Below are 26,469 nucleotides of genomic sequence, written 5' to 3' on the forward strand. Positions count from 1 at the left end.
ATGGCAACGGGTTGCTATTTTGGACCTGCCCTGCCCCTCACCCCCAGACCGTCGCCTGTTCCCTACGGAATCGTGGTTCCATCGTGGCATTATCACGTCCGGTGCGGATGCCTTGAACGGGAAAAGACGAGGCAACCGCTGCATCTGCCGTGGACATCGTGCGTCGTCTAGTGAAGTCCGGCGTCTCTAGACGCAGCGCAGACACGGCGGTTATTATTTCACTCCGTACAGATACAGTAGTCGAGGTCTAGTTAATGAGCTAGTGGATTCGTTGATGGTGTGGTCTCGTTTCATTCACCGGGTCTGCATATGCAGCATCTCATGCGGCCGAGAAGGGGAAGAAGTCGTAATTGCTGCATCTAGAAAGCGAGAAGTGACCTGCTCTTTGGAGCAACGGTCACCGTGACACGGAAGAGGCGGGCATGAATTGATCTCGTCTGGTCTCATTTGTGGTCAGTCGAGGGGATGTACTCTATGGATTCTACCGTCAACTGCAGGTAGAGTAGGAAGGCCGAAGTAAAAATAATAATAGTAATAACAATAATTAGGAAAAATCAAAATGAAAATATTCCATGGACCAGCGGAATGAAATCCCTCACGGGAAAAGAAAGGAAACCCCAGCATCCATTAATATCGCGATTAATTCATGTTTGATTTTCCTTGTATCGCCATCGCCCCTCCAGCTCTCCTCCTCTTCTCCTCGGTTCCCAAAACTACCTCCTTATAAAACCCACTTTTTTTCCCTTTTGCCCCTTCCCTGGTCGATCTGACTTTTTTTCTTTTGCACAACTCTTCGCTTCCATCCTGCCGACTTGCTCTTCGGACTCAAGTCGACTGGTGTTATCCTCAGCTTTCCTCGTCACGATACTGTCGCCGCGCAGTAGAGTGAGCCGATTGAATTGATTTGATCACAGTAGCTGCGCCGGTGGTGAAACTCCCTGGTAGTTAGCAAACTGGTTCCGAATTCTTCCATCTATCATCCTTTCTTAAGGCAGTAGTCTGTCTGTCTATCTCCTCCGTGAAAGAGGAATAGATTCGATCTCATCTTGATCAGAGACACATCATTGTTGGAGAATTGAAACGCAATCCAACATGTCTCAGAAGCCCATCTTCGTGGCGACTCACCCCCGAGCCTGCTCGACGGCTTTCGAACGAGTGAGTGCATCAAGATCGAATCCAACAAAACGATTAAACCTCTGGATCGTCCAGGGCCAAGCCAATATGCTAATTCATCCTTCGCTCCAAAGGTCTTCATGACTCGTCGGGATACCATCCAATGTGTCCACGAGCCATTTGGCGACGCCTTCTACTATGGTCCCGAGAGATTGGGCACCAGATTTGCCGACGATGAAAAGGCTCGTCTGGAGAGTGGCTTCAGCCAGTCCACGTATCGGACTGTGATGGATAGAATCGAGCGTGAAGCTTCCGAGGTCCGATCTCTCTTTCTATCTTCTTGATTTTCTCTTTTTCCTTGTGCTCGCGTTACGAAATCTCCGACTTGGAGAAACCTGTGCTTGTAAAATTGCTCTGCTCTGGAATTTCCTTGCCATGGCTTCATTCGATTGATCGATTCGATTCGATGGGTCGGAAATGGTAGGGAATCGAAAGAGCTCTCCAAGTCACCTTCCTATTTCTTTCTACTCGATGATACGAGACGAGATGAAAATGATCTCTCGAGCACCTGCATTTTTTCTATTCATTTTCCTTGACTCTTCTTTCCACGCCGGTGATGAGTCTCCTACGGAAATCCCCCAGATACGGGATGAGATTTACTTTCCTACCACACCAACCAAGGGCACACAGATGATGACGACGGATCTTAAACGGCCGTCCGCCCGGACAAACCTTCCCTGTCCTTTCTCTCTACCGAATCCTCATCGTACCCTTGGTTTTCTCATCGTCCGTCCTTGCTCTATCAGAAATACTTACCTCCTCTCGCAGGGCAAGAGAATCTTCATCAAAGATATCATCCACTATCTTCTTCCTCCCAGTGGGAAGCCTGTCAGCATCGCGCCATCGCTGAACAGGATCAAGCGCGGCGTTGGCACTGAGAGCTCTGTCCCCGTAGACGACGCCTCGGTCGGAGGCATGAACGGCAATGGCGTCGCTCATGATTCCTCCGACCACCACCCCGACGGGGTCACCAACGGTGTGGAGAAGCAGCCGAATGGCCAGCAGGAAGAGCCGGTCGCAAATGGGACTCACGAGCAGCAGTCCAAGCAGACTGCCTCGTCGCTCCCGTACGACACTCTGCCTGAGCCCGGTAACCCCACCGTGATGCCCCTGTCCATCCTCTCCCAGTTCCATTTTGCCTTCCTCATCCGCGACCCGCACTACAGCGTGCCGTCGTATTACCGCTGCACCATCCCGCCGCTGGACGACGTCACCGGCTTCTATTATTATGACCACGCCGAGTCCGGGTACGACGAGGTGCGTCGCACCTTCGACTACCTGCGCAGCGTCGGGCTGATCGGTCCGCACGTCGCGACGAGGGAGGAGGACGCCGACGAGATCGACGGCAGCTCGAAGAAGCTGAAGCCGGTGGTCGGCGGACTCGGTGCGGGCCATGAATCCGGTGCCGAGATCTGTATTGTCGACGCCGACGACATGCTGGACAAACCGGCTCCGATGATGGAGGCGTTCTGTCGCAGCGTCGGCATCGACTATGACCCCAGCATGTTGGACTGGGACAACGAGGATGACCATCGGTTTGTGAGTGAGGCGTTTGAGAAGTGGAGGGGGTTCCATAACGATGCAATTGAATCGGCTGGACTGGTGGCGAGAAAGCATGTAAGTTTGATATCCCTCCCTCTCTCAGCCCTTTGTCTTCTCTTTCTTCCTTTTTCTTCGACTCAGAAGAGAAAGCGTGATAGAGAAGACAAGAAGGTCATGAGAGATGAGAAGGAACATGAGTAGGAAAAACAAGGTCAACTAACATATCCCATCAGGCTCGCCCCGTCAAAACCGAAGCTGAATTCGACGCCGAATGGACCAAGAAGTACGGCCCCGAAGGCGCCGCCCAGATCCGCAGATCCGTGGACCTGAACATGGCGGATTACCTTTACTTGAAGCAATTCGCCATGAAAGTGTAGAGTTTTTAGGATACCCCGGAGTCTGGATCTGAGGATGGGAAATTGAGAGAGCAAGTAGGGATGGAAGGGAAAGGAAGGGGGAAGGGAAGGGGAAATTGCAACCATCCAACTCCACCAGCCAAACTCCCCCAAAAAAAGGGGGGGCACGAACGCCTTTTTATACTTTACGTGTTGTTTTCTGATTTTTGCGGGTTCACCGCTCCTGATGATGAGATCTTAGCCGTGATGACGCCATTTGCAATGCTTTTTTTACTCGATGTTACCTTGATGATCGGAACTCTATTCTTCGTGATGGATTTGCATGTTGGGAGATTATCGAATACTACCCCAGTTTTTCATCCCATGCTATTTGATTTTGATGTCGTGCTTGTCTGGGAGAGTGTATTATTGGTGTGATCGGTCGATCGTGTCTTGTCCGGACTTGCGTGATCGATCTGTAGATTGCGTGCTGTATCCTCCACTGACGAGTTACCACCTCAGGTAGGTCACGTAGACAGTGGACAGTAAGTAGCAGTAAGTATCTGTTATGATCATCTATCAAATCTACCTAGGTATAAGATACCCGACGTCCTCATCCCTCTTCCCTCCAGCTGCTAAGTTTCATAATCAACTTCAATTTCATCGGAAACCATTCATTCCATTCATACAATGTAGATCGACATGATAAAAAATTGTAAATCTGTATCTGTATCCATATCCAACCCGATTGATACCTAGGTACCGCGATAAAGGGAAGTAAGTAGGTAGATAGCTACCTCAGCACGACTTCACCCTCCCCATTCTATCAGCTCAGCTCATCCTATCCTGAATGGACAGATAGGCTGTACCCCAGAGAAGCAAAACCAGAAAGGAAAATCGACACCGAGGCAGCCACCCAACCAAGAGAGAGAGCAAGAGAGATCCGATCCGAACCAATCCAGGGAAACCACAAAAAGGGGAACCAGGAACCAGGAACAAAGCAAAGAAGCAAAGCAAACGAGATGCCCAAGAACCAGCCAAAAGAACAAGCACAAGAAAGAGAAAAAAAGCAAGGCAAAAGATGAGAGGATTCGAAATCTACATCTTACACCGCACTGTAGCCTCCTCTGGAACCGGACCCTTGCAGCGTGTTGATGACTCGTCGGAGCCAGTCCTGGAAGATATAGGGGACGTCACGGAGGGTGTCGCCGTGGGGGAGCAGGTCCCAGCCACGAGCGCCGTAGCGGTTGTAGTTCAGCCATGAGCCGAAGATGAGGTAGGCGGCGATCACGAGGAAGAGGCTATTCATATTCGTTAGCTTTCGAATATATGGAGAGTCCAGCACACGGGGGGGTCAATCTCAACAAGAGCCCGGATTCTCTGAACCCAGGCAAAGGGACAAAACTCACATAATAATCAACCAAGTAAAAAACCCCCAATGACTCGACGAATCGCCCTCCTTATCATCGACGTAGTTATCGCACGCATAGCGCGTCTTCCAGTCCAAGCGCAACACATACGAGTCGTCATCCGCCAGCCCAAAGCTCTTAAACTGCAGACTCTGCTGATCCTGGGCGTCGCCGGCCTCCTCCCGACGCCGCATCTCCTCGTCCTTCGTCGACTCCAGGCCTTCCAATCCCGACCGGTCGGGATCGCACTGGAACTCGATGACGGCGCCGGCCTTCTTCTTCTTGCCGTCGGCGTTCTCGTAGCTGCCGCCGGACAGCTTCACGCGGAGACCCTCGCGGTCGGAGTCGTCGGATTTCAGCCGCGTGATCTGCGGCTCCATGGAGCCGTGGCCGCCGGGTTCCAGGCCGGCGATGGGGAAGGGTTTCTTGGTTTCGGCGCCGTCGGGGAAATGTGTTTTTTCGAAGCCGCAGACTAGAGTGGAGGGGTGGTCAGTTACAGTTTCACGGGGTGGAGGGATTGCCAGGATGGAAATAGGTGGGCAGGAGGATGCCATCACGTACTGTTCTTCGAAGTGCCGCATTTCATCCCATCCCGGTTCGACGCCCCCTTCAGGATCCCGCAGATGTTCAGCACATAGGTGGTGTTGACCGAGGAGGATTCCGTCACGTTGTTATCGTACAGGACGTGCACTCCGCCCAGCGGATTGAGGTTATATTTGTATTTGTCGACGACGATGTCCTTGCAGTCGAAGCCGCGGGCGGAGGCGAGGCCGGAGAAGAGGAGGGCGGCGGAGGAGAGGGCGGAGGATACCCGCATGATGGAGGAGGAAGAGGCGTGAAGTCGTAACCGGGTCTCGTTCGATGTTGGCTGGTTGGTTGGTGGATTGTTTGCGCGATGATGGGATCGGCGGTGATGGCCGTGAAGAGCTCGCAGGGCGGCAGGGAGCCGGAAAAGGGAAGGCCAAAGAAGGGCAGAGGTCAGACCGATGCAAGGAGGGATGTCTGGGTCGTTGAGTGTCGGAGATGACAGTGGTTGTCGAGAGAAGCCCAGGCAGGCAAGGAATCTGGGGCGGAATGGCTTGGTCTGGCAGACTGGACGAGCTCCTCGATGCGGCGTTCGGGATGTTGGTTTTCTCCGAGCGTCGGCTGGCTCGACTCTGGTGTGCCCAATATCTTTTCTATCCAGGACACAGCCCACGTGGAGTGTTGGAGCCTCGAGGGATGATGAACTGTGCCTCCAGAAGATAGAGAGGATTTCGGAAGCGCATTTGCTGCTGTGCGCTCACTGGCCAAATGTTCGCAGGCTGATTCGCTCGGAGCGACCAGATGATGGGCGAGGGTGATGATGTCACCCGACCGGCGTGACTGCGTGGGAGCAGTGATTAATGTTATTAATTGCTAATGAAATCGAGAATTGGCGATCCTTCAATTAAGGGCGACCATTCATAGCACAATGGGATTATGTGACAGCCATTGGTCTGGATAAAGCATCGCCATGAGGTTGTACAACTTGTAGACAGGCAAGACCATATACCAGTAGTACTGAGCATCAATCAATATTTCACAACAGTTCCTTGTAGTTCGTACGTGACATCTATAAATCTAAGCAAGATAAATATTTCATGTCGAAAAGAAAAAATAATGATAATAAAAATAATAAAATAGTGAGTCAGTCGATGTTGAATCCAACTCGAAGCTGGCACAATTATATACAACGAAGCCCCCAAGTCTCCAGTGATGCCACAGCATCACCCTCCAGTCAATAAAGCCAGATAAACCACTAAGAACCAACTCAACTAGGACATATCTAACTCTCAATTCACCATATCCAAAAAAAACCGCCAGGACGCATAGAAAATTGAATACTTCACCATCTACTGCACCTCCACCACGTGACCGCTGACTAACCCCAATCCACCCCACCAAAAGACCATCAGAAACCAAACAGAAGCAAGCAGAAGAAAGAGCACCAGCTGCCCTCCCTGATTCAAGATGATGCAGACGCGCATGGTAATCCCCCGATCCTTTCTTTCCTCTATCCCTTCTGCTACGACGCAGAAAGAAAGGGGGAAAATGTAACGTAAGCACGCTGAGACATGAACATGGCAGCTCTCGAAAGAAGACGAAGTCGCCGTCGGCGGCGGCGACGACAATGAGGTCCGTCGCGAGGACCAGGAGAAGATCAATAGGTTCAGTCGCCTGCATCAGCGGGAGACCGTCCTGGAGGATCTGTTGAAGGCGAAGCAGGTGCGTTTTTGTCCTTTTCATTTCGTTCCCCTAGTCTGGTGTGGTGGCCGTCTATCTATCTATCTACCGCTTGGGATTCAGGAGGGTCTGGTCTGGTCTGGTCTGGTCTGGCTAATCTCCTCCCCTCCCCTCTACAGAAAGACAAAGAAGATCTCGAGGAAGTCTCGACGGAACTGGAACTGGCGGATGAAGATGAATTGGTTCCGTAAGTACTCACTCCCCTTACCCACCTCCATTCCATCTCAACCTATCTCCATAAACGATAGGAGAAAAAAAAGGTCTAACCCAAGCAGGTACAAAATCGGCGACTCGTTCTTCCAGCTACCGCTCGAAGAAGCGCAGTCGCTGCTGTCCTCTTCCACAGAGCAGATCGACACCGAGGTCTCCGGCCTCGAGGACAAGCTGGGCGATCTGCGCGAGGAGCTGCAGCAGCTGAAGGTGGCGCTGTATGCGCGGTTCGGCCGGAGTATTAACCTGGAGACTTAACGTTATGAAACCAACAAATTCAGAAAATTAATGCATTAATCTCGAGGTGTTTACTGTTTAGCCGGGCGGATCTGATCTGACATGATATTCGGGGTGTTCTGTTTCTTCCTACTCTGGGAATATTAGAGATTGAGGTGACTGAGCAGGATCACGTACTACTAGACGGCGGGGGTAGAAAATTTCATGTGTCAATGATTGTTTTACTACGATTCGGTTCTTATGGCCAAGAAGAATGATTTATCTTGATAGCTGTCATACGGTGATACTATATACAGGCGAGTGGATGTGGATCATCAATAAATTGATCGTAATGCATAACCTCGTGTCACATGCTCCGTGACCTTCCCCATGACCGGACCTGATACCAGTACTAATACACTCCACTTCGGCTCTTCTCTGGTGCAGATCGAAGTCAACGGTAGGGAAACCGGCTCGGAGCTCTTCTGGATGCCCGAACATCATATAATGCTGGCGATCGTCATGCGCGAATGAGACGAGCTCGAGCGTCGGGGCGAGGACTCATCCCGTCCAACCGCAGCCTCGGGGCTGAGATACGCAGACTCCGGTGGATTCTGGAACGACGGCGCGTCTCTTCTCTCGTACTCCTTTTGCTGCTCGAGCTGTCTCTCGTGAAGGTAACGAACCGTCTGTTCAACCCAGTGCCAACCTTCAGTGTTCTCGGCATCGTCGGTGGAAATATTGTCCCTGGGGTCGGATTGCCCCATTGAAACCGGGCTCCCGATCGTAGAAGCCATTGCCGCCAGCTGGGAACCGGTCTCGCTGCCTTGCCACACCCAGCTCCCGTCGCAGTGGCCTTGCATATCCCCCGAGACGTACGCCATCATTTCCTCGTCTCGCTCGAGATCGTCGCCGTGGCGGAGTCGGTCCAGAAGGCATTTCAGGAAGAAAACAATATACCGCCCGCATGCCGCGTTCAACGCGCGCGAGTCTCCAACTGCGGCAGCTGCTTGGATACACACCAGAGCCGTGGCGAAATCCTGCCGGAAAAGCAGAATAAGTGCACAGCGCCAGATGTGCGTACACATCGTGGTTCCCGCCGACGAGGCAAGCAACGGTCGCCAGTCCTCATTGGTTGCCCCGAAACCCTGGGGACTAGAGGGGTGGCGCATGCATCGCGAAAGTAGACGCGCGGTGTCTTGAGACGTCGAAACACAATAATCGAGGGCCGAGGCACGGACTTCGGGCGCGCAGAACGGGTTAATGTTATGGCGGTGGAGGATGAGACGAGCGTTTTGGAGGTAGATGATGGGGTCAAGCGCTCGGGGATCGAGGTATTGGTCGGATTTCGGATGATATTGCGCGGGGAAAGTGGCGAGACACGCATTGAAATGTCGCTCGAATGTGTCAATCGTTGCCGGGCTGATATTGGAGGACCTCAACGTCCTCGTAAGTTGCCCGATTGATCGAACGACATGGATGGTGGCGAGGAGGGCAGTCGTCTGCTGGCCTTCGGGCACAACCCCGCCATCTGATATAAACTGCTCGTCGACAGGACAAGGGAGATCGACATCGCAGTCCTGATCATTGATCAGAACTGGTTTGCCCATTTCAAGAGCCAGAAGCCTGCGGGAAAGACAAATCGTCAGCGTACAGTGATTACAAAGAACAGGACCCAAGATTGCTATACCTATCCCAAGCGTACATCCCCCACCACAGTCGTCTTCGCGTCTCAGCTTCAAGGGTAGACCACGGCCCAGATTCGATGTGGAGGCCGATCTCCTGGGCCACCCTGACTGCGGAACCGATCCACACCCAGCTGGCAGATTTCGAATTCACTTCGTATAAGAAGATACTGACCAGCAAGGCCGCCCGCGCCTGGTCGAGAGTGAAATTGTCCTGCCACACGTCGATGACCCCACAGGAAATCTTGATGAATTCCTTGCCATCGTCTTCTCTCGTTTCCTCCAGCATGTGAAGAGAGCCGCAAGCGAAGATCGCAAACAGCACGGACACCCACTCGCGTGGCATCCCTAAAAGGGAGCGTGCTTGATAGACCTTCTCATACTCGGCGATGAAGGTTGGCCAGTGCAGGACCGGTAGGACTGAATGGATGCACGCATAATACTGCGCCAGAAGGCGATCTGCGATATCTTTCGAAGGGAGCGGCGGGCTCTCGGTCGTCAGCAGGGATTTGGGGCCCTGTTGGCGATATGGCGTGGGCACGTGCATGATGCCTCTGCCGTATTTGCGCAGGTTGACACGTGCCTCGGTCAGATCCTGGGCGATGGGAGCCTTAGGCCGGCGCTGGGGGCGATATCCAAGGTCCGGTAACTTCAGCTGCGGCTGTCCGGCACCGTCAATATCCAGGTCCATCAGATTGTCGGATCTCAGCATGCCGGATCGGAGCTGCTGAAGCTGCTGTTTGGTCGTGATGAGCTGCTTCTCTAGATCCTGCACCTGTCTACAGATCGGGTCAGCAGGGGTGGTCTCCAAACAATCGAACGGCGGACCAGAGGAAAACGCACTTGATGGAAGACATGCGCCGGTTGGTCTCCTTGGTGAACTGACAGCGCACTTTGCGATTCGTACACTCGGTGCAGCTAGACGACTCGGAAGCGTCACACTAGTAGATTGGCTCAAAGGTTAATCACGGCGACTTGCCAAGCCAAAAACGAACAGGGATCAAGCCAAGAATACCTTAACTTTGCGCTCGCGACAGGCATCGCAACTGGGGTCTTTTCGCCGCTGGCGATAGGCCCTTTTCTGCTGCAAGGGTTGCTGTTGCTGCGGCCCCGCCCCGGGTTGAAGCATTCCCGGGGGGCCGGATGCCAGCCCATTGAGCGGCGGCGCATCGGGCAGCATTGAGATACCCTCCGCGGGCGAGCCGCTGGACTCATAAGAGCGTGAGTACGACGACGGAGGGGGAGGAGGTTGATTGGGTATTTGTTGGGCCAGCGGCTGCAGTAGATGGGGCATGCGCAGTCCGCTCTCGGGTCTGCTCGGCGGAGCGGAAAGTAGAGCACCCGGTGGAGGGCCCTGCTGGAAGGGCCCCGAGGGTGAAGTTACCGACTGCACCGGGGGTAACTCGTACGGCACACCCGCTTGGGGTTGGCTATTCGGCGAGCGAAAATAATGTGTCTGCATTTCGGACTATGAGAGCCAAGCTCATAAGGGAGTAGACGGTAAGAATAGGGGACGGGGATGGTATAGGTTGGGTGAAAGGAGTGGAATAAACCCCGCCACGACCGCGCAACGTCTGCGAAAAGGAATGCACGAAGATAGTGAATGGAGTATAGTTGAAGGAGAGGAAAGGGAAGAAGATGATTCCCATGCGTCCCGGGAGAAATCGCGGGCTGAGAAGCGGCACTAAACCCGAGGACTAGTATAGGTAGGCAGCACCAAGACTACTGGCAGGCAGTAAGGACAATCACGACGGAGGACAAAGTAACAGGGGAAATCCCGACCCCAGAGATGAACGATATTCCGGGTTCTGGCGTGGCGAATGAGAACGGGGAGGGAGACCCTCAGGGCGAAGGGCCAGTGTGTAGGTAATCAGTCAATTGTTTGGCGCGATTAGAGTTGGAGCGATCAATGGTGGTGACTTGACATGCGGACAGATGGAGGTGGCTGAGGCGACGGATTGGATTATTTCATCTTCATAACACGACTCGACCTCCACCGTAAGCCAATAATAAGACCGAGGCTGGTGTCAATGTGTGCGCCGAACGGAAAAGAAAATAAAAAGAACAGGGAAAAAAAGGGAAACAATTGCTGACGGAGTGGAAATTGGGACCACGATCTTCCTATTGTTTTCCGTGACTCGATTTGATTTTTCTTTTTCTTTCGTGCTTCTAGAATATTTAATAATAGAAATCCAAGGAGGGGAAGGGAGGAAGAAAGAGGAATCCAGAGGCGATGGGGCAACGGGGGGGCCAGATGAATGATCCCGAGTGATGTTTAATATAAGAAGAATGATCCAGTCGAGTCGGAGTCGGACAGAGCAGGGGAAATGGGCAATAAAAATAATCCAATGATAAAAATAAAAGAAGGGAAAAATAAAAAAACAGAGTCATCCAATCAACCTAATAAGATTAGATCGCAGTCATGGTGATGATGGGGATTATTGAGCAATGATGAAACGTTTTGATTTTCTTTTCTTTTTTATTTTTTTTTTTCTGACAGAAAATTCAGAAAAAGAAAAAGAAAAAAAAAAGGAAAAAAACAAAAAATAAAAAAACTTCTCAGCTTTAATTATGACCGTACAGATGATGTTGGATATTCTTAGCCTCGTATGCTACCACTACCAGATTCCAGGTACCGCTTCATCCAGGACTTCGTTCCCAACTCCCATTCGCCTCCCCGAAGCAGAATGCTTCGCGACACCAGCGACACCCCGATCGACACTCGATGCTTCCCAATCATGGGCGTCGCACCGACACCCACACCGAAATCCATTTCATTCGCATCCCACCTTCAGGGTCGACCCATGGGCAGGAAACGACTCCGAAAGTCTCTCGGCTGACCCCGGCTAGCCAAAAACATGACTGAAACGACGCCAGTTCGAACCCAAATCGGATCGAGGAGGGTGGAGATCAGCAAATGAGCTTACTGCAGAAGCATATCCTTAGGAATCTTCTGCCGACATCCTTTTGAGTTTAGTTTCTCTGCTGTACTTTAGGAGTTGGGCACTGGCCCTTTTTTCTTTTTTCTTTTTCTTTTTTCGGGGCTCGGTCATTATAACTTGCCTAGTATTATAAATTACTTTTGCCTCTAATATAGTATCATCATTTATCCCACTGGGTACGACGACTCCGTATAGCTTATTAGTTGGGTTGAGGAAAATTAAAGAAAGAGAAGAAGAGAGGGGCAACACGAGAACAATCCAAGCTGATATCATTCCATTCCCTGCTGGTTTATTGTATTTTATCATTTTATTTGATTTGATTTTATTATTCGCCTAACAGCTCCCCGATGATCTACTCCGTAGACTGTCATGAATCCTTCGCAGCGTTAAACTTAGGGCAAATGCATCTCCCGGTCACCGTTCCCGAACCCTGGCCATAATCGTTTGATCATAATCTATAGTGATTCGATATTCGAGGGCAGATACTGCACCCGTCATGCAGGCAGGCATGCATATGCTATACATAGTAAATAACTTTCTATTTTCACCCTGACGCGGGGGAAAGTCTTGAGTCCTGAGTCGTGACAGTGGCATTTTTCCCTCCTCTTTCTTCATGCCTGACCCTTGACGGCTTGGCCCTGGCCATGCATCGACAGAGGGGGAGCTTCGACGTGGAATGGGGGGGAGGTCAGACCTCCAAGCTAACGTTGGAGGCATCCCGAGATCGGCAGTGGCAGTGTAATCATCCCTAAGATCACGACGTGTCGGTCGTTCTTCCTATGGTCCACGAGTCCCACTAGGCGAGCAGTACTGGGTGAGCTTCTACCATTCCGATTGCAGGATCCGAACGGTGTGAGGACTGTCAACGTGGTCAGAGCTATCTATCTAGACCTTCTGAATGACATGCGTTGTTTGCGTGGATGGATGGACCCGGACTTTGATACCTGGTGTGGGTGCTTACTGGTTACTCAATTTTTTTTTTTGTTTGATTTTTTTAATTATTTTCTTTTGTATGACTCTGACAGCCTTCGGAGCTCGAATCCTTTTTTCCAAACGCTAAACTCTGTTGTGGTTGACATTCCCACCCGCCAGCATATCCGAGGTCTTGTTCTCCCTTAACCGACATGGACTCCGTAGTCCGTACGTAAGGAGCAGCGGTTCGCTCGATGATCATCACGGCAACCGTCAGTAGTGGTGGTTGTGGATGGGTCTGGTCTGCAGCGAAGAGCCGACGGGCTGGTTTTTCTTTTTTCTTTCTTTTTTTCTTTCATTAATATTTATTTCCTACTGGAAGCGTGGTGTGCGCGGCAGTGTGGTGCCTTTTTTTCTTTTTTCTTTTTTTCTTTCTTTTTTTTTTTCTTGGGCCAAACCATTGACTGGTTGACGGAAATATGGAAAGTCAATTTTTTTCCCTGGGTACCTTTTAAAACCTAAGTTGAAGTTACCTGCCTATTTCGCCTCTAGGAATTATGGTCTGATTGGATCCCTGGTCCATTACTATTCCTGTTCGTTTTCCATCCTCTTCACCGATACCTCTTGGGGCGTCTGTGCTGGCTGCGCTTAGGCTTACTCCGTACGCTCCCCTGAATCTGACGACGGATTCGATAGACATTTGCTGCGTAGTGGCTAGGTCCCAACCAAGCTAAGGCATGAAAGTTAGTTTGGCCATGCAGGAGGGACTACCGTAGGTACCAAGTACGTCTACAGAGACCAACTTAGCTGTCCAGCTAGCTCAGCTGGACAGCTACGGCGTACCTATAATTCGTCGGAATATAGAGGTTCGACCTGGATGTGATTCCTTCCCCTCCGGTCCTAAGGCTGGTCAACGTCATCAGCACAACGGAACCGCTCAGAAAATATTATGGAGTAAAGAAAAATCTCTTGTGATCGTTGCGACGATCTGTTGAAGTCGCTTCATGGGCCGAGAGGTTGACAGGGTTGATTGGCCAGACGCAAGGCAAACCCATCCCGGATGGACAACCGGGACGGTAAGGTGGAAAGGTTAGCGGGTGGACCGGTGATACACTGGCTCATGGCTGAAGTGTTTACGGAGTACTGCCCTCCAGACTTGTGAGAGAAAAAGAGAAAGACAATTTTTTTTTTTTTTTTTTTTTTTTTTCAAGGGACATTCTGCAAAAGCAATTCTCGCCAAACGGAAGATGAAACCGTCCAACCCCGAGGAAGGCAGGAGAAGAAATCCAAGCAAGCAATCAATCATAGGCGACGATTAGCTCTGCGAATCCCGACAGATGTTCCCCGCTCCCAATCATGCTCAGTAGACCCAGTCCCTGAACCAAGAAACCAAAGACGAAAAAGAAAAAATCCCGCCCATTTTGTGTTTGTTTCGCCCGGAGATTTTTCGCTTGGCTTTAGGTTTTGACCGCGTTTTGTCCGAATTCAACCCATTCAGCGGCCGGCGGCCGTAAGAGCCAGACGAGTCTCCATGGCACGGATAATACGGAGTACGAAGCGGCTGCCTCACCGGATCGGTCACCACCGAATGATTTCATTCTTCTTTCTTTTCTTTTCTTTTCTTTTCATTTCTTTTATCTTTTTAATTTTTTTTTCTCTCTTTTCTATACAGGATATGGGTACTAATTCCCAAGGCTTCCATGCAACGTACTCTGTCCTACGGTGGACCGAGAGCTGCCTCGTGCGTGTGGCGGTGTCGATCAAGAAGAAGGTTCTTCCCATGATGCATTTGCTTTCGGTCTGGCCCAGCCGGCATTATTAAGTCAACACTTATCTGCCACTCCCTGTCCACCCGCTCCGTTAGTGGCTTGTCATCGTCGTGATGTTCGGACTGTGGCTGGCTAGCATGCTAAAATAGGATGCTCCGCTGGTACGTGGTAGATTATTTTCTGTCTTCCCCTCCCCATCCCGGTCGGAAGTCCCTAGTCCATGCATCTAAAACCACGGAGTAAGCCCCGACCCAAGCCGCTAGCAGGTATCGCCTTCCGTTTTGAATGTCAACATAGGGCACAGGGTCTGGGCCCGAGCTCCTCGTGCCATTCCCAGCTGCTTCTGCACCCTGCAAGTTTCCGGCCTCTGCCCACGGAAAATATATCCCTGCGTCTCCCGATTGACCGGCTTCATCTATTGTAAACTGTCGCGAATAATTTTAGCTGCGGAAATGCCCCTAATACATCATATTCCTTGCATTCCTCCCCAGCCAAGGATCCCATCCCTATCTGTCCGACGGACTTTGTGCGAGATTTCTGAGCTGGGCGAGCAAGCATCTCATCCCCCCTAGAGCCCCATTTCCTCCTTCGCGCATTGGGGCTGGCTCGAAGTGCGCAGCACGAACCCCTTCCCGGCATATCAGGAGGCAATTCGCCTCGAAACGGAAGGATTCCGATCGTTGATTCCCCCCCTCTCGACGGTGATTGCATGATTGCTCCTTCGTGGTTGCTGAGAGGCGTAGGCGCCGATTACTCCATGCGGAGTTGGCTGCTTGAAACAGCGTAGTCTAGCCTGGAGGGCTGAGAAGGAGAAGGCTCTGACCGGGCAGCTTTTCTTTTTTTTACTGTCTTTTTTTTTAATTAATTTTTTTTCTGTCTCTCTATTCCATCCCCCGCACTAACGAAGATTATCATTGTGATCAGATAGCATGGTCGCGGGCTGCAATCCATCATCACATTGTTGATCTCTCGAGGCTCGGGGTATACGACTCTCAGGATCACGCGGCGCTCCTGTCATTTCCAGTATGCGAGCGCAGTGCAGCGTCATCAACGCTCCTTCCCATATTCTTTCCTGATGTCGTTCTCGACCATCACGACCCCTCCTGAATGACTGAACCTGACCGACTGCCTCCTTCGGCGCCCGGGTGGTTAGTGCGGGTATCGGATCTCTTTCCAGGTGGGCCACGGCCAAAGTTAGCAGCCATTTACCTCGTCAAACGGCTGAAGCACGGGAAAGACGCTCGTCGGGGGGACGCCCATTGGCTCAGGCGTGGATTCCGGCCCCAGGTGGCCCTTCCCGTGACAGTCCGTCGCTGCACCCCATCTTGCCTTATTCTTCTTTCTTTCTCTCGGAGCGTCAAGCGTGAGGGGTTTTTCCAGTTTCTATCTTTAACCCTTGCGCGCTTCAATTTCTGTCGGCTACGGGTGGGTTTCTGCTGCGTTTCGAAACGAGTCAATCCCCAGTCACGGCCGAGATGGGTCACATCCAGCTAGCCCGGCGACTTAGGCTGCTCGTTAGCATGCTTACTCTGGACCACGGAGTATGGCCCGAACGGGCGGATGAAGTCATGTGCGTCCACGGTTTGTGATGAGACGGTGTCCGTGACAATTCCTGCATCTCAGAGGCTGCGTTTTCTTTCTTCCGGTTGCTTGACTGCCTGCTACACACTAGGCCATGCCACTTCAACCTGACAGCAAGAGCACGGAATGTTGACGGAATTCGGAACCAAGCCAACCCGGATAGTCTACAGCCTAGATGGTCGGAGTCTCCCTAGCCTACCTAATCTCGGCGAGTTCCGCGCATGGGGCACAACCAATGGCCACACCTTCTCCGTACAGTTTTTCTAGGAACAGACTAGACTCTACACCGCAAATATCTCGTGTCGAACGCGATCTCTGACTGGTCTGGCCTCGTCCCGTCCGTAGGCAGGTTTCCCTCCGTCTCGTCAGCCTTGACGAGCGCAAGCGCGCCAAGGTCCAATCACCGGTGGCAATGAGGATGTCGACATCGCTTGGACACAACGGTCCACGTGGGTGATGCATTGACCTACCGACCTGACTGACTGACTTCCGTGGCACATCCCGGGGTGTATGGCATGGCATGGCATGTCTTCATTGTCTGATTCCGTCTTATGCGTCTTGGCTGTGCGAGGGGGTGGTTCAGTTTCATTGTCCTACATATTATGCATTATGTAGACCAAGGACCGCAGGAAGTCTAGGATAAGTCAAAGAGCCAGGACGCCTTACCCTCATCTACATCGAAGTATTGCATCATGATCGATGAGCCAATTTATCTGAAATGAGCATCTGTCGGGGCCCGGGCTTGGCTCGTTTCGTTCCCACATGTTCAGAGTGCGAATCCACCGACTACTGCTGTCGCAGACTAGCCGTAGTCCTCACGAGACCGGAGACTCAGCGAGGACTCCGTAGCAAGGACGGACTATTTCTTAGCTCCCCTCCTCTGTCCAGTCCACTTAATCAATCTGGCCGTCACTCGCATAATCTCATCGTACTACCTAATATTAGCGGATAGATGCCACCAATCTATCCCATACGCATACAGTAACAGTGCACCGCAGGGAAGTGCAAATTGCAAACAACGAGATAAACCAAGAATAACCCGAATCCCGAGAATCATGGACCCAGCGGGAACGTTTGAATTTGAAACCCGTCGTAAGAGAAAAACAAAAACAAAGCAAAACAAAATAAAACACGGTAACCAAAACTAAAACCAAACACCTGACTCAGTTCCCTCCAGACCAAGCCCTCGCTCTGAATCGAACCGAACCGAAGCTTCCGAATGGACTCGTGCCCAGACGACTACTTTCTTACTTACCTGGGCTAGTTGCACTTAGGCAGGGTATTGAGGCTATGTCGCCTGAATCGCTCAGTCCGGAGTATACATACGCATACGCAGTAGATAGGCCATAGATCTATTCCTTAGACGGGCAAGAGGCGACACTAATCCCTCGCACCCGACTAGCCCCAAAAAGACCTCCAGAGGCAGGTACACAGCACTACTTACCTGGTATCTCAGGCTGCATCGAGACAGCGACATGTCTAGTTGCGTCGTTAGGAGCTTGGCGTCGGATGTGCGGGAAGAGCAGGAGCAGGAGCAGGGAGGAGAATCGCGACCAGAATAAAAACAGAAACAGAGCCAGAGTCAGAAATAGAAATAGAAACCAGGGATGTTGCCCTCCTCCCACACTTCTCGTTTGTCGGTGCCTAGCGAAAAAACTAGAAAGACAAGGATGGAGAGGGGAGGAGGAGGGGTTCCGGGTTTCCGATACAACATGACAGGCGACAGGCGACATGCGACATGCGACATACAGGAACCTAGCAGGGGCGTCTAATTTTGGACATGCACAGGTTGCAGGCTACGATTCGCGACGCCGACACGCTGCATACTTAGTCCTTGATGGTCCTGTCCGGGTGCCTGGCTAGTCCTGGAGCTGAACCTGTTCTCTGCCATTAGAGGCCAGAGTAGGATAGTCCGCTGTAGGGATATCTCATGTTGACCTACTTCCTTCCCTGTACTCCTCCAACCACATCCAAATACTACTTCACGGAAGCCCGCTCCACTTCGGATCCATGCTCCCTCGCTTTCGGGCTGGATTCCGAAGCACTCCGTCGGACGCAGTGTCACCCAGGTCCAGGGCCAAACCCAGCCCGTCCATTATTATCATCCAGTGACGGAGCGATACCCTACTCCTCCTCCTGCTCCTACTCCCTGGGTTGGAGGTCGTCTGTAGACCACTCGGTCAAGACTACCTAAAAAGACATACAGTGCAACCTACGATATCCACCGCGGAACGCAACTCCGAACTAGTAGCCAAACCTTGTCCGTTCAGTCGCACAAACATGCGAACGTCAGAATCACTAATCACTACCTAATCAATACTACCCTGTTGTCCCCGTTTGTTTTTTTTTTTTTTTTTTTTTTTTTTTTTTTTTTTTTTTTTTCCTTTTCATTTCCCAACAAAATAATCAAATAAAAATGAAATAAAAAGTGGACAATCAGTCCACCATGACCGGGATCCAGGTACTACGCAGTACACACACCCTACAGCCTACAGGAAGCGAGTGGAGTGTTTCAGACACCGCGCAACCAGCCAGCGCTCACCGGAACCGACAGCCCGAGACGTCTTCCCTGTCATGCAAGCTTTATATATCCGGCCAACCGGGGTTCGTGTTTGTGTTCGTGGCTCGATGTTCGGATGTTCGGGTGTTTTATTTTTTTTTTCTTTCTTTTTTTTTCTCGGGCTCTGGGCTTTTTTCTTGTTACGGTGGGGGTGAGTGATTTTGTGTTGTTGACCTGTCTGTAATCCATATTCCGTACGGCGTGAAGACTAGGAACGTGGTGAGTGGGTAAAACGACTCCGTTGGACTAGGTTGATGCTCGGTTTAATCAATCTTTCAATTCTTCTAATCTCTGTATCTGATTCTCATTAGCACTCCGAGTAGTAAATAACTTGATTGATCTCATCCGCTAATTGCAATTCCACGCCATGGCGCTCGACACTTTGCTCGTGGTGTTTACCATCTCAGACATCCAATCTCACCTTAATCTAATTGATTATACCAATCTCGAATGCGGCGCAGCTGCAGCCGTAGTTGCATATTATATTAATCAATCCTAAGCACGAATCCTTCGGAGGAAAAAGACCCCGAAAATCACAAACAACCAAAGCAAGAAAAAAAAAAGCCTCAACTCCAATCTCACCCACTATCCCGATCACGACCGTCTGCACCTAGTACTGTACCTAGGACTCATGTACGCATGTACTTTAGGCGTAGGTAGGTAGACACCTAGCGACGTGACTTGACGTAGCAGTAGAAAATGCAAATATAGCACACAGAACACGCCTTTGTACTCCGTATTCCGCTCATGAATTGTAACCGACCCCTGCAAATGCAAAACACACAATGACCCTGGCTTTGACCCTGGCCCTGACCGGTCAACACTCGGCTAATTGACCAAGTGACCGGCCGCGAGAGGGAGAGGGACGGAGGGGCAGCAATTCACTTCCGCTGCTCCCATCGCTGCATTATCGTATCCACTATTTTGGTCAATCCCTCCATCTCCTCCTCCACGGTGAGACTGAGCGCCGTCGGATCGATGCTGCAGCCGACGTAGACGGGGGCGCGCGTGCGACGGGCAAGGATCTTCGCGACGCGGGTGGTGTATTCGACCGTGGGGGAGGTGTAGAGCGTGGTGGATATGGCGGTGCGGGGGTTTGTGCGCTGTCGAGGGAGGTTTGTTAGCTTGGTGGATGGTGGTACGGTGTAGTTTGGGATGGGGGAGGGGGAGGGGGGAAGGGTGGTCGGTTCTTGTCCGGGGGAATGACTCTGGCAGAGTAGAGGAAATCGACTGGTTCGATAATCTCGTGATCTTCCCATCGTCTTGAACCCAACCTTCGCAGCGGTGAAATTGATCAACTCACATCCGGCATGGCATAGACGAAACTCCCCATCGGCTTCACAGTGCCGCCCGAGTCTCCGGGCGTCGATGTCGATAGAAACACCGTGGTGCAGGTCTCTAGCATGGTCAAGTGGATATGCGCCGTGGTATGAAGTGCCTTTGGCAGGGCGAAGGAGATCTCGTGCGGTTGAGGTTGGTCGGTCTGCGGCGGGATGGCCGATTCGGCTGCTGTGGTCATTTTGTAGAGATGATCGTGTGGACGGGCGGAGAGGAGAGGAGATAGGAATCGAGTATTCGAGAGCGGCGAGGAATTGATCGTGTTCGTTGAGAAGGTGCGCTGCTTCGCGTTGTTGCCGGACGGTGAAGCGTTGGCGATGGAAGCTGGAGTTCCCCGCCAAACAAAGCGGGTCCACTGACCTCGTCTCGAACGTCGGTGGCATCTCGAATTTCCCCCTCACGCCCCTCTTTGGATTTGCTCGGTTTTTCTCATTCAGCGCATCAATTGATTTGCATCGGCGTTATACCTAGCTGTTATTGTTTCTGTCTGCCCATCAAAAGGACCGTGTTATCCCTCGATTACAAGCTCGCCATGGCATCAGAATCGCAACCGACCCCTCATGATGAGTCGGAGGAGACTCGGAGCTGGGCTGGCGATTTCGATCCTCTGAATGACCCCGAGGAAAGACGAGTGCTGTTTGCTGCGTTGGATTCATATAGGTGTGTATGAGTGATAAGCCTGTTTCTCTTGTTTTGTGTAACATATTCCCTTGTCAACAATACCAGAACTGCATTTCTCCGCAATTGGATCTCTTTCTAGCGTCTGTGTTGTTGCTATTCTGTTATGTTTCTATGCTATCTTTCATCCGGATCAATTCCATGGCATCACAATCCAATTTGACAACGAATGCTGAATCTTGTACAACTACAGGCAATATCGGAGGACGGCTCACATGAACACAACGCATCGTCGGCGGCAGGCGTTCTACTCGCTGCCATCCGCGCACTGGCAAATGCTCGCCGAACCGCCATTCAACCTCCTAGATAACTTCAGCCGCGTCGACGACGCCATTGATGTCAATGCCGATATCGCGGACGCTATTCTAGCCACCGGACTTGCTTCGTTCGGACTACCGGTCGACCCCTACACGGAAGATCCCCGGCAAAATTGGCGAGACAAAGCTACTACATCGGATGTCAATAAAGCCCATTCAACCATTCGACAGTTCTATCGGGATTGGAGCGCAGAGGGTCACGCGGAGAGGGAGGTCTGCTACGACCCGGTGCTCCAAGACCTGCGGGACGAGTTCGGCGAGAGGCAGGACTCTCACGAGGAACCGAGGGTGCTGGTCCCCGGGGCCGGGCTGGGACGATTGGTTTTTGAGATATGCCGGGCTGGATACGCGGCCGAGGGCAATGAGATCTCATACCATCAGTTGCTGGCGAGCAGCTGGATCCTGAACCATACTGCAGGCCCCAAGGAGCACGCTCTCTACCCATTCGCACTCCATTTCTCGAACCTGATATCGCGCGAGCAGCAGCATCAGAAGGTGATGATCCCCGACCGACATCCAGGCACCGCGATGCTCGAAGCGCACGACAGCCCCGGGACGCCCTTTGGCACGATGAGCATGTCGGCGGCGGACTTCGTGGTGCTGTACAGCAACCCGTCGAACAAGGAGACCTTCGACGCGGTGGCCACGGTCTTCTTCATCGACACGGCACCCAACCTGATCCGGTATATCGAGAGCATCCGGCACTGCCTCAAGCCCAACGGCATCTGGAGCAACGTGGGTCCCCTCCTCTGGCACTTCGAGGATGGCAGCAACCGCAGCCACCACGACCAACCGGGCGACGAGAGCCACAGCGCGGGCATCGGCGAGCCTGGAAATGTGGAGCTCACGGAGAACGAGGTATTCAGCCTTGTGGAACGGATGGGGTTCAGCATCGAGACGCGGCAGGCCGTGGAGGAGCGGCGCATGTGTGGCTACATCCAGGACCGGGAGAGCATGCTTCAGCCACTGTACAAGCCATCGCACTGGGTGGCTCGCAAGAAGTAAAAAAATGAAAATAAATATAGAACAATGCAACCTAAAAGCCGATATGCTTCTCCAGACGGGGGACGCTGCAAGCCTTTCCAAGAATCGGCCAGGGCCAATCTAAGTATAGAACTTGCGCCTCGTTGCCTGAGCCTCGTCAGGTGAGCGGGGGGTACCGTACCGTATGTGACCGGACGAGACCGTAACGTACGGCGTGATTTCAGCCGCAGACCAACAAAGAACAGTTTCCCGGCTCAGCCTTGCGCCCGTCCCATGGGTCGCTCAGGCACACTCCGGGTGGACGACGAGAACGACATGCAAGGCAATCGCTGATGACTGTAATCAATGCAGATGAAATAAGGATTACATCAGGGGCATTGGATGGGCAACCAAATCGGCAGCCGTCTTCGAGATGATTTGATGCCGGGGCATGGAAGAGACGAAGAACGAATGCCCCGCGATGAACTCAACTCCATGTGGAACGCGGTTGATCCGGTCTCGTCTCCGGTCCGTCTGGTACCGTTCCGTACGGTATGGTACGGGCCTCCAACCAAAAGGCAACGCAGAAAGAGCGTCTCCAGAGCGTGGCGGAGAAAAATACAAAGAAGCATCGTTGATCCATCAATCATCCTGCCATCTGAGACTGGACTGACTAGCACTAGACAGACAGCAGACAGGCAGACAGACAGACAGACTCCCTACTCCCACCGATCAGACGGCGCCAACCGTTGGGTTTCCATTCCTCGATCCTTCGCTCGCATTATTCTTACTATCAGCTCATTCCGATCCCACCGCTTCTTCGGCCTGTCTTTCGCTCTCGGAATGCTGGCCTGTTTTTGTCCGTTCCATCTTGCGGAAATCCCAGCCTGAATTCCATCCATCGTCCATCCATCCCATTCATCTCCCCTGTTCTCCGTCTGGCTTGATTCCTTCCGTGTTTTTCCACTTCCCCGCCCCATCTCCCATCGGGCGCAACTACGGAGTCGTCGCCAGAGCGATCCCGGGCACTGCCTCTTTCTTTCTGCCTGCCTTTCGCTTTCGTTTCTCTTTCCCCTTCGGTGTTTGCTTTCCTTTCTTTTTCCTTTTCCCCCTTCTTTTCCCCCTCTCTCTCCCTCTTGGATCGTTCCCCTCGCTTACTCTGTCTCCGCCCTCCCCTTTTTCTCCGTCCTTTGTTTCTCTTTCCCCCCCGTTGACCTCCATCGTGGTCACATATGGACCTGATGAGCTCGCGGTTTAAATCGTTCACCTGGAAGAACCGGAACAAGCACTCCAGCAGCCCCGTGGCGCCTCCTCAACCGACCTCCAACCAGTCCAGCAATACGCTTGTCCCCGCTGTGTCAACCTCCCCGAGCTCCCCTCCCTCGGACCGTCACAGTTCATCCACCACCAGCCTCTCGATGAATAACAACCAAAACACCTTGGGTCGGCCCCCAAGTTACACGTACAACACCGGCCGACCCACCAGTCCGATGCCGCCGGGCCAGCAACTAGCACACCATCCGCCACCGCTCAACACGAACCTGCAATACGGACAAGCGCCGGTTCAGCCCATGGGCGCTCCGCCGGGTTACGGTCTACAGCAGCAGCCCGTCCCGCACGGCATGGCTCCGGGCATGCAGCCGCAGTACGGAGTCCGCAACCCCGCCGTCGAAGTCGAAGGCGCCGGCCGCAGCAAGGCCCAACTCATCGTCGGTATTGATTTTGGAACGACATTCTCCGGCGTGGCCTTTGCTTTTGCGACCAACAACGAGGCGAGAGAGGATATCATCACGGAGTGGCCGGGAGCGGGAACCCATACCAAACAAAAGGTGAGCAAGTCCGGCTTGTGCTGTCGCGCGCGCGCAGAAAGGCGACCGTCCGGGCGGGGAAGAATCAAGTGCTAACTCCACTCTTTTCCCTGTAGATCCCTACAGTGCTATACTACGATCAGTATCAGAAAGTAGTAGGATGGGGTCCTGACATCGCCGACGCTCTGGCCCCCACCGGATATCCGAAGCAAGGGGTGCAGAAGGTGGAATGGTTCAAACTGCAGCTCATGCTCTCCGGTAATACGTATATCGATCCCATCAACCTGCCGCCGCTACCGCCGGGCAAGTCGGAAATCGACGTCGCCGCCGACTACCTCTTCAAGCTGCGTCAGGCGATGCGCAACCAACTACAAAAGACCCTGGGCGAGGTGTTCACGCGAGAGGAGCGCAACATCCGATACTACCTCACCGTGCCCGCCATCTGGAACGATGCCGGCAAGGCGGCCACGCGTGCGGCGGCCCTGCAAGCGGGATTTCTGCGGGACGAGAACGACAACCGTCTGACGTTGATCTCCGAGCCCGAGGCGGCGGCGCTGTTCTGCGCCAAGACCGGGTTGCTGAATCTCAAGGTCGGCGATGCGATCCTGATCGTCGATTGCGGTGGAGGTACCGTCGATCTGATCGCCTACGAGGTCGAGGAGGAGCAGCCCTTCAGCGTGGCCGAATGCACGGCAGGATCCGGTGACTCCTGCGGCTCAACGGCTCTCAACCGAAACTTCAGCAACATTCTCCGGGCCAAGATTCGCAAGATGAAGCTGCCCGACGGCTCGCGAACGGCCGGCAAGGTGTACGCCAAGTGTATCATGGACTTCGAGAACCGGATCAAGGCCGACTTCCGTAACAACGGACAGAAGTGGGCGGTGGACGTTGGTATCGAGGCGGATTTCCCGGATGCCGGTATCGAAGAAGGTTATATGACGTTCACGAACGAAGAGATCCTTCAGTGCTTCGAGCCGGTCGTCAACCGAATTCTTGAGTTGGTTCGGAATCAGATCATCGCCATCCAAGCGCAAAATCGATCGCTCCAGGTATGTCTGCATTCGGCTTTTCTCGGGTTGTACAAACTAACCGCAATAGAACGTTCTCGTGGTGGGAGGATTCGGTGCGTCGGAGTATCTCTTCCAGCAGATCAAGCTCCACGTGCCCCCGCAGTATCAGACCAAGGTGGTACGACCCATGGACTCGGTCGCCGCCATCGTCAAGGGTGCGGTGACGGCGGGTATCACAGAGCGAGTGATCACGCACCGTGTCGCCCGTCGGCATTACCTCATGGCCACCCTGCAACCCTTCAAGGAGGGATATCACCCCGAGCAGTATCGGGTGCCTAGTCTGGACGGTCGAGATCGATGCAAGTACACGCGACAGATCTTCGTGCAGAAGGGAGAGCGGGTCAAGATTGGCGAGCCAGTCAAAGTCAGCTTTTTCCGACAGGTCGCACCAGGTGCTACGCTTATGTACGAGGATATTTTGTACGCGTGTGACGAGGACGTGTGTCCGGAGTATACGAAAGATCCTCGTAAGTTTTCTTTCTGGTAACAAGAAGATTTGTGCTAATCTATTCGATACAGGTATTAAGGAGGTCGTGACTCTCACGTCAGATCTGTCCCGCAAGAATCTGGAAACAGATTTCGAGCGCATGGACACTCCTCAAGGAACATTCTATCGGGTATACTTTGACATCTACCTCACGCTTGATGGCAGTGAATTCAGCGCCGAGTTGGTCTGCCAGGGCGAGGTGATGGGACGATGCCGGGCCAAGTTCCGGTAAATTGATTCCGAGATATTTTCGCCTTGTCAGACGTGCGGAAATTTATCCATTTGACCACTTCCTATTGGGGCAAAAAGGAATAAATAAAATCACAAAAGAAAGACGGGAAGCCAAATGGAGCACGGCTGTCGGGCAGTCTTACCCCGAGTCACGAATAACCAACCAGCAAGCACTACATGGACGGGCGTTCTTTTTCTATATCCCTTCTTCCGTTTCATTCGCAGCCCAGCCCATCTTTGTCCTTCAGGCAGAAAGGGCAAGGCTCTCTTGATATCTTTGGCGTGATGTTTCACCCAGCACATCATTTTTGAATTTCTTGTTTATTGGATACCTTTCATATGAAGCATTGACGGTTTGATTTATTTATTTTTATTAATTCAGATAATGGCCAGATACCATCATCCATGTCTGAGCTGATTTGAGTCTGTCTGCTGTGGTCTTTGTTATCTAGAGATGACTTTAGGTAGTGTGACTTAGAGGGTTTGATACTGGGGATTGACCCAGTGAATCTATTGATTTGGGTTACATGATATAAGAGCTGTAGATTGATGCCCAACATAACCTGGATGACCTCGTGAGTCAGTGTCAACATGAAAATCATCTGTATCGCCAATGGAGCACTCTCCGGCTACTCCATCTTCTCATCATTTTGAGCCCTCCATCCTACTGCCCGAGAAACAGACAGAGACAGACATGAGACATGAGACATTAACTCGAATAATATTAATGTCAAGTCAACCCCAGCCCCAACCCATGCAATCAACCACTCAATGAATGAATATTCGAATGACTGAATGAATCTGTCCTCCAGTCCGAATCGAACCCGAGCCGGAAAAAGCAAACAAACCAACCCAGTCAGTCTCAGTCACCTGAGCGAAGTGACCCCAGCCATGACATCAGAATCGCGATCCGAACTGGCATTGCAGCCAGCCACGTCCCGCTGTCGGTACTTGGCTGACAGGGTGGCCTTGTCTTTG

General features: G+C 52.2%; 11 protein-coding genes across 11 annotated transcripts; 5 read left to right on the top strand and 6 right to left on the bottom strand.

Moving 5' to 3' along the window:
• Positions 1 to 648: 648 nt before the first annotated feature.
• Positions 649 to 3,330, top strand: P170DRAFT_410934 (uncharacterized protein). The gene is made up of 5 exons (XM_024846869.1): positions 649 to 1,155; positions 1,248 to 1,430; positions 1,942 to 2,139; positions 2,209 to 2,790; positions 2,949 to 3,330. Exons 1-5 carry the CDS (start codon positions 1,093 to 1,095, stop codon positions 3,090 to 3,092), a joined length of 1,170 nt encoding a protein of 389 aa, XP_024703540.1. The 5' UTR covers positions 649 to 1,092; the 3' UTR covers positions 3,093 to 3,330.
• An 825-nt stretch (positions 3,331 to 4,155) lies between these two features.
• On the bottom strand, positions 4,156 to 5,276 carry P170DRAFT_359380 (autophagy-related protein 27; the record flags this gene model as incomplete). The annotated part of the gene is made up of 3 exons (XM_024844351.1): positions 4,156 to 4,351; positions 4,460 to 4,931; positions 5,021 to 5,276. The coding sequence occupies 3 exons, from the start codon at positions 5,274 to 5,276 to the stop codon at positions 4,156 to 4,158; spliced, it is 924 nt and encodes a 307-aa protein (XP_024703541.1).
• A 1,146-nt stretch (positions 5,277 to 6,422) lies between these two features.
• Positions 6,423 to 7,420, top strand: P170DRAFT_437910 (tubulin-binding prefolding complex subunit GIM3). The gene is made up of 4 exons (XM_024849471.1): positions 6,423 to 6,469; positions 6,569 to 6,706; positions 6,844 to 6,911; positions 7,000 to 7,420. Exons 1-4 carry the CDS (start codon positions 6,452 to 6,454, stop codon positions 7,190 to 7,192), a joined length of 417 nt encoding a protein of 138 aa, XP_024703542.1. The 5' UTR covers positions 6,423 to 6,451; the 3' UTR covers positions 7,193 to 7,420.
• A 230-nt stretch (positions 7,421 to 7,650) lies between these two features.
• On the bottom strand, positions 7,651 to 10,297 carry P170DRAFT_447998 (transcription factor domain-containing protein; the record flags this gene model as incomplete). The annotated part of the gene is made up of 4 exons (XM_024850935.1): positions 7,651 to 8,776; positions 8,841 to 9,614; positions 9,679 to 9,776; positions 9,851 to 10,297. The coding sequence occupies 4 exons, from the start codon at positions 10,295 to 10,297 to the stop codon at positions 7,651 to 7,653; spliced, it is 2,445 nt and encodes an 814-aa protein (XP_024703543.1).
• Positions 10,298 to 11,456: 1,159 nt separating this feature from the next.
• On the bottom strand, positions 11,457 to 12,057 carry P170DRAFT_437912 (uncharacterized protein; the record flags this gene model as incomplete). The annotated part of the gene is made up of 1 exon (XM_024849472.1): positions 11,457 to 12,057. A coding segment is annotated over exon 1 (242 nt), but the record flags the coding sequence as incomplete, so codon positions are not given.
• Positions 12,058 to 12,173: 116 nt separating this feature from the next.
• Positions 12,174 to 12,636, bottom strand: P170DRAFT_437913 (uncharacterized protein). The gene has a single exon (XM_024849473.1). The coding sequence runs from the start codon at positions 12,492 to 12,494 to the stop codon at positions 12,192 to 12,194; it is 303 nt and encodes a 100-aa protein (XP_024703545.1). The 5' UTR covers positions 12,495 to 12,636; the 3' UTR covers positions 12,174 to 12,191.
• A 6,403-nt stretch (positions 12,637 to 19,039) lies between these two features.
• Positions 19,040 to 20,249, bottom strand: P170DRAFT_510889 (proteasome assembly chaperone 4 family protein). Its single transcript, XM_024854823.1, has 2 exons — positions 19,903 to 20,249; positions 19,040 to 19,702 (listed from the first exon to the last, which is right to left on the bottom strand). The coding sequence occupies exons 1-2, from the start codon at positions 20,116 to 20,118 to the stop codon at positions 19,481 to 19,483; spliced, it is 438 nt and encodes a 145-aa protein (XP_024703546.1). The 5' UTR covers positions 20,119 to 20,249; the 3' UTR covers positions 19,040 to 19,480.
• Positions 20,250 to 20,738: 489 nt separating this feature from the next.
• P170DRAFT_437918 (N2227-like protein) lies at positions 20,739 to 21,987 on the top strand. Its single transcript, XM_024849474.1, has one exon. The coding sequence runs from the start codon at positions 20,831 to 20,833 to the stop codon at positions 21,935 to 21,937; it is 1,107 nt and encodes a 368-aa protein (XP_024703547.1). The 5' UTR covers positions 20,739 to 20,830; the 3' UTR covers positions 21,938 to 21,987.
• Positions 21,988 to 22,111: 124 nt separating this feature from the next.
• P170DRAFT_208961 (uncharacterized protein) lies at positions 22,112 to 22,957 on the top strand. The gene has a single exon (XM_024842800.1). The coding sequence runs from the start codon at positions 22,298 to 22,300 to the stop codon at positions 22,784 to 22,786; it is 489 nt and encodes a 162-aa protein (XP_024703548.1). The 5' UTR covers positions 22,112 to 22,297; the 3' UTR covers positions 22,787 to 22,957.
• P170DRAFT_208995 (uncharacterized protein) lies at positions 22,839 to 23,329 on the bottom strand. Its single transcript, XM_024842801.1, has 2 exons — positions 23,269 to 23,329; positions 22,839 to 23,216 (listed from the first exon to the last, which is right to left on the bottom strand). Exon 2 carries the CDS (start codon positions 23,114 to 23,116, stop codon positions 22,892 to 22,894), a length of 225 nt encoding a protein of 74 aa, XP_024703549.1. The 5' UTR covers positions 23,117 to 23,216; positions 23,269 to 23,329; the 3' UTR covers positions 22,839 to 22,891.
• Positions 23,314 to 25,492, top strand: P170DRAFT_427349 (Hsp70 family protein; the record flags this gene model as incomplete). The annotated part of the gene is made up of 4 exons (XM_024847769.1): positions 23,314 to 23,724; positions 23,820 to 24,752; positions 24,802 to 25,240; positions 25,293 to 25,492. The coding sequence occupies 4 exons, from the start codon at positions 23,314 to 23,316 to the stop codon at positions 25,490 to 25,492; spliced, it is 1,983 nt and encodes a 660-aa protein (XP_024703550.1).
• Positions 25,493 to 26,469: the final 977 nt, after the last annotated feature.

The sequence above is a fragment of the Aspergillus steynii genome, assembly GCF_002849105.1.
Source record: "Aspergillus steynii IBT 23096 chromosome Unknown P170scaffold_5, whole genome shotgun sequence".
NCBI lineage: Eukaryota > Fungi > Ascomycota > Eurotiomycetes > Eurotiales > Aspergillaceae > Aspergillus > Aspergillus steynii.

Bases quoted from the DNA above. Each gene is read 5' to 3' on its own strand.
- P170DRAFT_437910 (XM_024849471.1), top strand. The intron at 6,707-6,843 runs GTGCGTTTTTGT...TCCCCTCTACAG, and splicing joins ATCTGTTGAAGGCGAAGCAG to AAAGACAAAGAAGATCTCGA. The intron at 6,912-6,999 runs GTAAGTACTCAC...TAACCCAAGCAG, and splicing joins GATGAAGATGAATTGGTTCC to GTACAAAATCGGCGACTCGT.
- P170DRAFT_208961 (XM_024842800.1), top strand. From the start codon at position 22,298: ATGGGCAACCAAATCGGCAGCCGTCTTCGAGATGATTTGATGCCGGGG.
- P170DRAFT_410934 (XM_024846869.1), top strand. From the start codon at position 1,093: ATGTCTCAGAAGCCCATCTTCGTGGCGACTCACCCCCGAGCCTGCTCG. The intron at 1,431-1,941 runs GTCCGATCTCTC...CTCCTCTCGCAG, and splicing joins TCGAGCGTGAAGCTTCCGAG to GGCAAGAGAATCTTCATCAA. The intron at 2,140-2,208 runs GTCACCAACGGT...GGGACTCACGAG, and splicing joins CCGACCACCACCCCGACGGG to CAGCAGTCCAAGCAGACTGC.
- P170DRAFT_208995 (XM_024842801.1), bottom strand. From the start codon at position 23,116: ATGGAGGTCAACGGGGGGGAAAGAGAAACAAAGGACGGAGAAAAAGGG.
- P170DRAFT_437918 (XM_024849474.1), top strand. From the start codon at position 20,831: ATGAACACAACGCATCGTCGGCGGCAGGCGTTCTACTCGCTGCCATCC.
- P170DRAFT_437913 (XM_024849473.1), bottom strand. From the start codon at position 12,494: ATGCCTCCAACGTTAGCTTGGAGGTCTGACCTCCCCCCCATTCCACGT.
- P170DRAFT_510889 (XM_024854823.1), bottom strand. From the start codon at position 20,118: ATGACCACAGCAGCCGAATCGGCCATCCCGCCGCAGACCGACCAACCT. The intron at 19,703-19,902 runs GTGAGTTGATCA...CTCCCTCGACAG, and splicing joins TCGTCTATGCCATGCCGGAT to CGCACAAACCCCCGCACCGC.